We start from the raw sequence: 12,674 nt of genomic DNA on the forward strand, positions 1-12,674 counted from the left end.
GCCTTGTGCTGATAGCCGGGAAGAACGCCCCTCTCTTCACATGTCCTCTGCCCTGGCGCCTGCTGGTTTAGTTGGCTCTTTCTTAGTTTCCACAAAGATAAGAGGTAAACTGACTGGTAAAGCGGTGGTCGAATATCATTGTGGCAGGCCACCCGTCGTCTGAACGTACGCTGGTCCGCCCGCCCGGATGGCGGCCTTGAGTTGGCCGCGGGGAGCTCCACAATCACCCCTCCCTTAAGGAAAAAAGTGGTGCCGACCCTCCATCAACACAATGACTTGTGGTGGAGGAGACAGTGGGAATCCAAACCTGACCAAGACAAGACGGTCAGTGCCCACTGCCTGTCCGGTTTCTCAAATTCCTGGACCCGGCGCCCGGAGCTCCTGGATCACGCGGACCGAGTATTTGCGTACAAAGCTAGATTGAATCTAATGCCACTTAAATCAAAACCAAGCCATGGCCGCCGTTACCTACCTGCCATGTGTCGTGCTTGTGGGAAAGCGGAAAAGACTCTCCCCCACATATTGAATCACTGCCCTACCGTGATGACTGTCGTCACGGAACGACACAATTCAGTATTGAGGGAGATCGTGGGGCACGTGCCTGCCGAATGGCAACCCGGGCTTTCCATAGATAGTACGGTTCCACAGCACGTGGAAGCGGGCGGTGCCGATCTGCGTCCTGACATCGTCTTGCAACGCCCTGACGGTGTCACGGTCGTATGTGACGTCACATGTCCGTTCGACAACGGCGCGGATTCTCTTCGAAAAGCCGCCGACAGGAAACACGACAAGTACGGCGAGTTATGTGTCAACATAAAGGAAGACAGGAAGCGCCCTTGCAGGGACGTCCTGTCACTTCCGTTTGTCGTAGGCTCCCTCGGGAGCTATGCCCCGACGAGCTCTCGAGCTCTGACGGCCTTGGGCGTTCCTTCTCGTGGGGTAGCAGAGGTGGCTAGAAAAGTGGCTTCCCTCTCAATCAAAGGATCCTTCCGCGTCTGGAAAGCTTGGAACGCCGGGCTCACTTGTGGAGGGGCTACGTCATAGAAAACACGACTTCAGCGATCAGAAACTTATTCCCCAATAACAGAAACGTTGCAGTAAGTATCCGAGCGCGCAAGACAGCAAACCGTTTAGACGTCATAACCTTATATCAATTGTCTTAAAATTCATCACCTTATATCATCAACTTATGTCTATAAACCAGTGTCATCTTTTTTTATAACGCTCCAGTCTCATCAAACCCAAGCATTCAAAAATGAACAAAGGAAAGGAATAAAATGTCTAATGTACATGGTTTAACAGCAATTAAGTAACTTCAATCATCACTATATCTCTATGTATTAATCAATCAATTGTTTCGAATTATCTTACGCTGCCTTCGCCTTGTAACGCTGTTCTTGCCCGCTCGGATCAACCTCGCTCTGCTTTCAACGCATTGATCAACACGATCCCCTGATCAACTCGATGCAGCCTCAAAATTTCCACCCCGATTTTCTACTTTTTCCTGGTAATGTAGCCTATCAGTGCCTCTAGTTTCAATCGCTAGCCTCCCCGACCCAGCTGGGCGAACCTGCGTCAACGTCTGGCCAGTGCACATCCGTGCTCGCCGAATCAAAGCTTACTCTTCTCCAGTGAGTATGTATTACAATCCCACCTATATTTTTTGTTTCTATTGATTAATCGAGCCTCTGCTCCACATTTTTATTTGAATTTTGTTTGCCACGAGAGCCAAATTATCCTTAAATAGTTGACTCTCTTCCTCGTGGTAGACCCCAAATTTATCCGCTCTGCCTACTGGCAGACCGGGTATAAGAGTCAAGTACTTGCGCCGAGGTCGCGTGAGGGAGACGTGGGCGCCGCCCGGCGGTCAATTACTGCCGGTTCCAGCGTCCACACGCGACGGGTCGCCCGGCCCGTCGCAGGCCATCTTTCTGGGCAATGCAGAAAGAGCCTGTCTCCCTGACCCGCTCCGCCATTCTAAATTTGCGGACGGGTCATGTAACGTTTTCGATCCACACTCTCCTCCACAGGTACCTCGACTCCCCAGCCTGGCCCCCGCGACCTAAGCTGGTGGACTTACCCCTCCGGGTGCATCGTCACCCCTAAATCACGCCGCTCCCCGCCGCCGCGGGGTGTGGCAGGCCGGTTTTCTAAAGTCTTCGACCTGGCTATGTTTGTTTGTGCTCTCTCGCCGTGTCAATTATTTGTACCCGTGCGCTGTTGATGCAAATAAAACAGTTTAACACTAGTGGTGCGATACTGACGAGCCCAGCCTCATGGGCGAAACACGGTGTCTATCGCTGTCAATTCTTGCTACAAATTGGCTGCCGAGAAACATATCGTTGTACCAACTGTTTGGTCTTCTGTTGGTCACTGCGTTTCCAGTCCAGATGCTACTATTTATAAGTCCATGACTAGCTGCTCTCTAGTAGGCTTCCAGCATAGTCCGGGAACATAGTGAACATGGAGTGGTAAAAGGATAGACCTTCGGTCTTAGAAGCTCACACGACGACTACACACATTGCCACAACAACTGCCATATCCATCGGTTTACACAAATTCTAACATCACTATGTTGTTGGGTTATAATTTTTGTGCCAGACAATGCGTCCAGGTATGAAGTGACGTGAGATAGCAAATCAACGTTAATCCATCAAGTGTTAGCAGACACGAGACAAACAACAGGGAAATTTGTTTTCAGATTGCAATCAGTTCAAATTGTCTACTCAATATTGCTTCAGTGTAAATCGATGAAAAACAATGCTACCTTTTGAGATCGTATCAAAATTGCAGGCTTTCAACGGCTTTCGTGGTGTCATAATAATCATTTCACAAAGGCATTTGGCATACATCAAATTTTTACTTCAGATTGTTAAGTCATGAAATCATCCAAGTTTTTTTAGAACTTTGGTTCAATTTCAAAACTAAGCATTTTTTAAGCCCCTTTGTCTAAACTTTGCAAGGTGTTCTTAACTTGTACGTCACGATACAAGGATATTCTACGTACTTCGCTAGAGTTTACTAATAGATTATTTATTTTGGAACTATTGAAGCCGTAAAAAGTCTGAATACCTGCACCTTGCATATTAGAGCACTGAATGTACACATGTAAACTTACTTCTCGATAAAACAGGCTGCCCCAGACACCATGTTCCTTTATGCTCGCACATCCGCTGGGGCACATGACGCTGTGGAAGTAAGAGTTGTTCAAATAAAGTTATCAAGGAAACATGTCACAAAAGCATTTGCGAACTTCGAATTCGAATTTAAGGTAAAATAAAGTTACAAAAAAAAGCTAAAATGGTTTTATCCAGCTTTTTATTTGTCTTTAAACAAAACTACGCAATGTGAATAGAAACGCCTACGATACCCAGCACAGAAATAATATGGAAAATGAAGAACTTGATATTTTAATAGAGCTTGTTGTAGCTTACATGGAAAAGAACATGACGGACTGTCAATGTTAAACAACTGAGTGACAACACTGACATTTTTATATCATTTTCACCCATGGACAGGAAAACTCAAAAGGGAAGTAAGTAACAATAAAGCCAGCGCACTTCTGGAAATAAAGCTTGACTGATTCATGTTTGAAATCTATCTTTACCTGAACGACTTGACATTGACGTGGGATTGGCCTGTATCTGAGCACGTGACAAAATCTGAAAGAGAGTGACGCAATAAATCGTGACATCTCTCATTCATCAAATATTAGAAAAAGCATAAAGATGCTGTTTCGACATAAACTTATGATAATAGTTATGTGCAAAGTCCGTGAAAAACGCAGACGGAAATGTTAAAATTGTTACAAAAGTGTTTTAACCAATAAATTAATATACTTTGAAGAACTTTGAAAAGGGGTAAAGGTTTTCAATTTTCTTCAAAATAACTTAATTGGGAATGTTGTGCGTGTCCACTTTGTTGCGTATTCAGTAAAACTATAACAATTAATCCAATTTCAGACGTAGTCTCCCACCATTGACCAATGACCATGCTCAGTCATGAGCATCATCAGTCACGAACTCATGATGTACTGCCAAGCTCTAACGGCAATAAATTCTTTGGAAAAATTCTAATGAGTGTTCTCAAGTTCTTAATCTTAGCAATGAAGATGGTGGGTTTTCAAATAAAAATGCAACAATGCCACCTCAATGGAAGACGTCTGATCACTTCAAATTTATCCATTATGAAGCTATTTCGTTTCTTATTCTGAAATTAACAGCTTAGTTGCTCTCTGAACAGTTGAATGCCTTTGGGAAATCAACTAAACTTAGCAACACCATTGCGCATTGAATCAAAACAAGGCACATTTCTATAAAAAACAATTCCTCCTTAGATAATAACATGAAAGAGTTTCTTTTCAACCCTGGGGTCTGACCTGGTCAACTGCCTTGACAAACAGCTGGTGAAATGATCAAACAACAACAAAATAAAAATGCAGCATAGAAATGTACTACATCATTGCGTTTTCACAGGTTTGACCCTGAGCTGAAAACACAGGTTATATCAACTTCAATAAGACAATCATCTTGACGACGAAGCTTACAAAAGTTCAATTTAATAAATAGAAAAGAAAAACTTTTAATAAATAATCCCAGGTTTCAATGTCTGTTGCGCAATTAGGAATCAGAATTTTTAGACTGGCTCTAAAACTGGTGCTGTTATTTTGCATTCATCAAATGCTGGCATTTGCACAACAATCTAACCTCTAAGTGTGATTTATTAAAAATCGATTTCGCTATAGCAGTAGCATCTTCAGCCAGCACATGAAACTTGAAAATTACGTAAAACGAACAAACAAAGCAAACTCCGATGTCATCAATACGTATAAAAAATTTATTCTAAATAAATGGTTATAATATTATATTAATGATACATTACATAATATTAATGGTTGCTAAAACTGACTTTAAGTCTGTGTTTTTCATACGTCACTCATAGATTTTACGGGGTTAGGAAATTAACCTTAAAAACAGCAAGTTTCCTTAATTTTATTTTATCAAGTTATAATTTGATGGAAGGCGAATCATTTGAACAATTTGTCTCTTTGGTTGTCTGCGCCACTCAAGCACCGCCCCCAGAAAAACACAACATGAAATTGTTTATCATCAAAACAAAAATGCACCTGTGTTGTGAGGCACCACATATGGGGTTAAGTGCTTCCCAGCAAGAAATATCCCTCCTTTTAACATTGATCTAACGTTTGCAGATGCTAAATCAACGTAAAAAGAGAGATTTCGACTGCATGGGTTGGAGCAATGCTGAAGACGCTTGAACAAAAACACTGACGACAAAATAATCACCATTTTTAAGCAAAGATTTCCAGATTTGCTATCATGTTTGTAGCCGACCACTTTAAGTCCGCCATGTGATTTGTTATAAGGAACGTCGAGCCACATTTTTCTAAACTATATAATTACAGAATGATAAAGCTTTGGTAGAGAGTTTGCTTTTTTGAATTATAGACAAACAAAACAAAGTAACCTTAGCGGGTTTAACATAATGTATTACACACAAAAAAAATATAACATAATAACTCAAACGTTTTCGACACGCACTTGTGTTTATGTTAAACCCGCTAAGATTACTTTGTTTGGTTGGTCTATAATTAAAGAAAGTAGATAAAATGTGCGAAAATAAAATCCCAAGCAAAAACTTAAGAGCAGCCAAGTTCACTTGAAGATGGTGAAGTAGGGCAATAAAAGAATGATTTTCTCAATCTACTAGGCTATCTTAGAAAAGCTGGTGTGCTTCAAACAGCGTGCGGCTGATGAAAAAGAATGAATTGTATATAGTTTTTCGAGCTTTCGTGTGTGAATGAGGTAACTTTTAAAAAGGTTATTTCACAAATTTGTTAGTATTTGTAAAAATAAAACTAATAAACCAGCAAAAGATTACTCAAGTCCCACCGTCTATCGTCTTTCCTGGTGAAATTGCGATGTAAGAAATGAGAAATCCTCTTCCAGTAAAAGATGCTGGCCGTCGAAACACCACAGTGGCAGTGTTGCCAAATAAGGTCACTGTATCAGGATTGTTACCAGGGCAGTACTCGTCTGGAAAAATTGTAAATTGAAATTTGTTGAAGTTGATTAATATAGTTTTATTGCAGACAAAAAATTATCCATGGTAAACACACAAAAACGACAAAACAAGTAGGGGAGACTCAGGTAAGTTGGCCCAGTAGGCAAGTTGGCCCACTCTAAATAATTTTTTAACTAAAATAGTTATTGTTACGTATCGTACGCATACTGAGAAAGTGCTGTTGAAACTATCTTATCACCAGGTTGGGAGGCTCTAGCAAGCAGTATAAACATGTGAGCACGATTTTTGTATGAAAAATTATGATTTTTGAAATTTTTGGATTTTAGAATTTTTTAGATGTCGAGTGATTTTTTTCTTACTATATAAGAAAGGTTATTATTTAGTGAGTGCAGCGCTAGAGTGGTTATTAAGGCTCACTTTGACTGTGAAACCGTTGTTAGAAGCTCGATAGTTTGACATAAATTTTAGTTTTTGCAATGTGGTTGCCATGCAGGGAAGTTGGCCCATTTCGTGGGTGGGTACGTTGGCCACCATGGCCAACTTGCCTTCATGAGGTATTACATAGAATGATAATAATTGACTAATTAATACGATGACTTATTTTTGCAAGATTGAAGTAGCCTATCATCAAGTATCCAAAGTAAGTAAATCGCGGCTTTACATCAGCATTAAGCGATCAATAACAATAATACACTTCCTAACATCGTTTTTATGCCACAAATTATTCCTAACCCATATGGTAATAATAGTAGGCTAAGTAGCCTAATCAAGAAAACCAATCGCGGAAATGTGTATCAACCACTTCTCAAGCGACGGTCTAAAACGTACCTCGTTTCGGAGATACATTAAAAAATGTTCCGATATTGGTAGCCTACCCATGCAAAAATGGGGTTTGTAGCCTATTGCAAACAAGGTCCCACCTATCAGTATCGTTAAGGTGACCAGATCGTTAGGAATAAAGGCATGCCGTTCCAACTACATGATGTTTGATACAACCTTTGTTATTTTCGAAAGCTTATTTGGTGTAGGCTACTCATGTAAAAAAAGTTTACTGAGGTAAAATACAGCATTATAGCCTAATAGTAGATTTTATTATAAACCATACATGAATGCATACATAGAATAATTTATGTACGGTATGTATGCCTCTATAAAACCAAGAAATAATTAGAAAGAAAATCAAATTGGGGAGAAAGAGAACTTTTCCACTGTTTAATATACCGTAGATGGACATGTTTCCCACGTGGCCAACTTACCTTCCATGGTGGGCCAAATTACCCGCACATGAAGGCAAGATGGTCCATTTTATTTTTTTCGGAAAACTTGAAAAATTATATACCTAAGAATGTTTGTTTGATGCAAGAATATGTCCACTTTTAGAGTGATGAATTCTCTACTCTTCAATAGCATTCGCTTTAACATATGTTTTGTTATCAGCTCACAAATTCAAATTTTCATTTTGCTGGGCCAACTTACCCGAGTCTCCCCTACCGTAAACCTAGCAGTGTAACTAATTAGTATTCTAGTTTCTAGATGACTAAAGAGCCTGCTGAATGGATGACCAAATAATCTTTCGCTGCTCATGGCTAATCAGATTGAATACTTCAACTTTATGTTTGAAATTGCATGTTATTGTGATGTAAGCTTATTGTGTACTATATGTATTATATTGTACTGTGAGTATACAGTGTATTATAGGATCTGACTGGCAAATAAAGTTATTCCTCTTTTTGAATATGCAAATAAAATGAGAATGTTTGAACAGAAACACTTTTTACTGATTTACATGGAAATTTGGTTTACTAATTATACAGTTGATTTTTTTGCTTGAAAACGAAAACTTTAATCTTGCTACTGATTGCAACAGAACAACAACACAATGGCTGCTCGATACCTGCACGAAAATTTTTGTCCGGCCCGCAGTCAGTAATAAAATGATCCGTGCGTGCGGCGTAGTGTATTCATGCATGTCAAGAAACATTACATAGATAGTTGTAACACGAGATATAAAAGAAAAAGCATTAAACCTTAGGCCTAAGTGACTTCTCAAGTCATATTTTGACTTCCTTCCTTCACATCAGACAGGAAGTCAATGTGACTTTTTTTTAAGCAAAATATAATCCTAAAACAAGCTTTGAAAAAAAAAGAAGATTTTAGTGATTTGATAAAGTTTATTAATTGGTTGGGATTACATCATGATCAATGATATCCAAACCACACACAGTCTATCTATGACTTAAATTGAGCGTTTCCAAACGAGAGCAGCTGACCAAAGTAATTTCATGTGATTGTAGGTTTGTAATTTGCACACGCAGCAAACATAGAAAATACAAATATGTGACAAGCCACATAAATAGCCAGACAGCAAAATTAGTCATTGTTGCATTAATTCAACGTCTGCAGACGTTGAATCAATGCAACAATGACTGATTTTGCTGTCTGGAAGATTACAAAACATGTCAAGCAAGCGCATAAGTATAGCTTTTGAAAGAAGGGGAAAGATTTTGCTACTGGCCTATCTTTGGCTGCCTGGAATGTGAAGAAAATGCCACGGTTTAAGCTGGTGACAATGTTTGTCTATTTTTTAAGAAACATATTAAAAAGATATCTAAAAGTATCAGAAGAATGCCAGGTACAAGACGCAGACATCCCCAACAAATGAATGTAGCATTGTAAATGATCTGTATCTGCGTGGTCAGAACTTTAAAAATTTTCTTAGAAATTTTTGTAAGGGAACGTTCAAATATTACGTAACGCTTTTTTTCCGAATTTTTGACCCCCCCCTCCCCCATGTAACGCCAACGTAACGCTTTTTTCAATCCCCCCCCCCCCCCCCCCTATGTAACGCTTTTTCATTACGAATTCAGCACGAAAAACTACCATTCCGTACTCGAAAGCGTTACGTAACGTTTTGCTTGAACCCCCTCCCCCCGATGTGACGCTAACGTAACGCTTTGCATAAACCCCCCCTCCCCCTCGAAGGCGTTACGTAATATTTGAACGTTCCCTAACTCGAAAACGGTAAGCTATCGTTTGTATTGAAAATCGAATGAGGCTGTTCACCAGGCATTTAGTTAAATAACATGATGTCTGCTAGTGCAAATTAAGCTGAACTATCATAAGATGTATAAAGTGACAAACTGCTTTTATTCCGACGACCTCATTTTTTCTGGTTTCAAAGTTTTGCGTGCGATAATTGTTTGTCTAGAAGTTGAATTTTCATTTTTTATGTTTAATTCATTTCAACAACATAGTCCTGTGTTTTGACAGGTAGTCACTACCTGGTCTAGCCCCCTAAAAAAGTCAGTCGTGTCTGGTTGACGACACAACGGAACAAAAGCACATTGTCACTTTATACATCTAGGGATAGTTCAGCTTAATTTGCACCAGTAGAACGCATCATGTCATTTAACTATTGTTTGTATGTTTCAAAACTGCATCTTTTATAGATGTTCAATAATAAACAAAAATTGAGAAATAAAAAGCTTAAAATAAATGAGTCGGGTAGAAGTTGTTGGATTTTATGAAAAAAAAACTGTCAAAAAGTAGAGATTTTTTGGTTTAAACATTTTTGCCAGCTTACAAAAATTTGTTGACACTAAATTCAGTCAAGCAACGTGTGCATTCAAGTGTGACCACCCTATTGTTCAAACGCTTTAGCTTTGACGTTCTAAAATTCTAAGCCGTGATATAGTAAAGTAGAAATCATCCCTGAGTAGGCTATCTATTGGCAAATAGTAACTATGCTTATGATAATGACGAAAAATAAACACGAACAATAATTGCACACACAATCTACACACAATAATTGAAGGTCGACAGATTAGATTTTGCCATGAAGCCATGATAGAGAGCAACGGTAAAAACGTTTAACTGATACGTAAGCGTCAAGCGAAATTTTACTTTTTTTGAGAAAACGTACGTATCGACGAGGTGAAAAGTACAAGCAGGAGAATATAGTGTTTTGTTGGCAAACTGTGAGTAGAATGAAGTGCAGCATCGAAACTCTTCGTATTTTTCTGCTGTCACTGTCAATCTGTCATATCTCCGGCTGCGAAATTATTAGCAAAATAATACGTCAGAACAATTGGCGTAGGAGAGTATAAAACATTTTTGAGAGGGCACACAAAATTTGCCCAAATTTTGTCTTTGCAAATATACTTTTAAAAATGCAACATTACTCACAATCTTTGAGGTGATGTATAGTCAATACAAGGGTCGGGATTCGGGAACGTTTTTAGGTAAGAGATCCATGAAAGCTTCATTTTTGGAAATGTATTTTCGTAAGAGCCAATTATACTTTAATACTTAATACAACTAACATGTAGTGGCAGGTGATGAGTTGTAAAAGTGGGGCTATATGTTTTCTGAAGATGAGACAAACACCGGGAGGTGTAGGGGCCCTCCTCAAAATTTTTTGAAAAAAATGGATTTAATTTGGTGCATTCTGAGCGTATTTTCAACTTTCAATTGTAATGAAAAGTTAAAATATAACTTTCTGTGAGCCAGATGCCGTCCTTGCGAGCGATGGGTTCTCGACCCCTGGTCTAATAACTCCACAGTCATCAACTTGGCAAAGTACAAAACACAGGCAACAATGAAGCCTACTTCAAAATACACACAAAGTTCCTAAACTGGTAAAGTGTTGAAAGCTCATGGTAAAAATTGATTGTCCAAATAACTAGACATTGTTGCTCAAATAATTTTATTAACAACTGTATTAGTACAATTTAGACATATAGAAAAAAAGAAAAAAAAATCATGAGGTTACCAGTACCCAGCAGGCTTTTGAATCCTACCCATAAAGAAATGTAGCCTACCTGCATCATGCTGCATGCTTGTGAATAAGCTTGTCTCTGCTCGCCAACTGTAGGCTACTCGTTTACATTTACTTTTTGCAAATGTTGCATCGAAACTTATCATACTGCCCAAATTGCAAAACCACATGCAATAGTTTCCAAGGTCGGTGATAATACATTTTACAATCATTGGAAATTATCAATGTACTGTATGTCATAAATTATAACAATTATGTAAAGTTTGTAAACTGGTGAGATGTCGAAACATCAAGGTAAGAGTGATTTTCCCAAATAAGTGGACATTTTTGCTCAAATATGCAACGTTTTTTTTTTTAGCGGGGGAGCGATCTCCCCTCCTGCCTCCCCCTATCTCTTACGGCTATCGAGTACAGTTATCTCCGCAACTTAACTTTTAGTGTTTAAATTTTGGCTTTGTAGTAAAAACGATTTAAAAGACAACGCTTATAAACAACAAACAAGCCATATCTGAGACAGAGATACTCGATTAAATTTTCAAACGCTTTAATAAACTTTATGCATGCTAAACCTGATGGAACACCAAAAAGCTGTATGTTTATGATGAAACACTAAAAAGTAGGTGATGCATCTGTATGAAAATATGCTCTTTGACGCTTGTTTGTGTCCATGGGGTATTGGGGTAGTCTCGCCTTTCAAAAGGCCATCTCCGTGTCATTGAAAAGAGGTCACATTCGATGTTTCATGAAATCTTTTACTTCTGTTAAGCTAAAGCATATATTTAACTAATTTACAAAGATGCTCAACATTGCTTGTTGACACCAGAAACTTTGTTCAAACGACTGGAACGGACACATTTTTAGGTTATTTCAACAGACTGGAAAATCTCTACAACTGGTAAGCGCACGCCATACTGTCACACATCGCTGATTTTCTACCAGTAGGCCATGAGTAGGCCTACCTCCTGCAGAGTCAAACCTTTTTATCTCAGTGGAAATTAAGAAGAGGTAATGCTGACTCATTAGTTTGCCGATAAGAGTGCTGAAGCTAAACAAATGACTGATCAGTAATCGATTGTTTGGATAAATTTAACGCTCTGAATGACCATGAAAAATGCGAATCAAACACTGCATGTGATGATTAATACTACACTTGTGTCAGTGTGTGGCTTAATTTCTTTTTCTTTCTAAATAGGGCTTGAACACTTCTTTTTAAACTGCGCAAACTAACCGTAATTCAAAATGTTTTCAATTTTTGTTTACCTATTTGACGTAAGCAAAAGTTCCGCATTTGAAAACATGTGCCAAGGCGAAACAAAAAAATGATTTATTTCATTTTGACAAGATTCCAAGTCTTTCATTATTTTGTTCAAAGTCTGTTTTTCAAAGTTTTGTTTTAAAGTTCAAAATTTTGTTCAAAGTGCAATGCCTAATAATGTGTAGACCTAAAGAAGTTTTTATGTGTGAAACAATTTGTTCATTGGTTTTAAACTGTGAATACAAGACAATAATAAAACTAACAAGCAATTCCGTGGATGACACCAATAAAACACCCCCCATCTTGGAACTTAGAAATATAAACTTAACTGCGTGTAAATTCATCAAGTTTTAAAGTGCTTGTTGTTTTAAAAGGTTCACAGATTTTATTTCAACAACAAAGCGATAAAACGATGACGCTTTTCACAGGATCATAAATAACAAAAATACCACTGTCTCTAACATGCAGAAAATTGCTTGCTTCAGATTAATTGCGGTTTTGTACGGTTTTGTTGACGTATTCAAATTTATGTCTGTAACTGTGCATTTACAATATTGTACATGACTGGGTGGGATGGTGAAGATGAAGACCGCACAATTA

General features: G+C 38.6%; 1 protein-coding gene across 1 annotated transcript in view; it reads right to left on the minus strand.

Moving 5' to 3' along the window:
* The window catches only part of LOC145787640 (uncharacterized), a 39,247-nt gene that overhangs the window by 14,406 nt on the left and 12,167 nt on the right, over positions 1-12,674 (minus strand). Inside the window, exons 3-5 of the mRNA XM_082599422.1 lie at positions 5,910-6,053; positions 3,608-3,662; positions 3,119-3,188 (exon numbers count right to left, since the gene is read on the minus strand). Of these exons, the coding sequence (XP_082455548.1) occupies positions 3,119-3,188; positions 3,608-3,662; positions 5,910-6,053 (269 nt within the window). The remainder of the gene's footprint in view (positions 1-3,118; positions 3,189-3,607; positions 3,663-5,909; positions 6,054-12,674) is intronic.

Source organism: Aplidium turbinatum, chromosome 18 (genome assembly GCF_918807975.1).
Source record: "Aplidium turbinatum chromosome 18, kaAplTurb1.1, whole genome shotgun sequence".
Taxonomy (NCBI): Eukaryota; Metazoa; Chordata; class Ascidiacea; order Aplousobranchia; family Polyclinidae; genus Aplidium; species Aplidium turbinatum.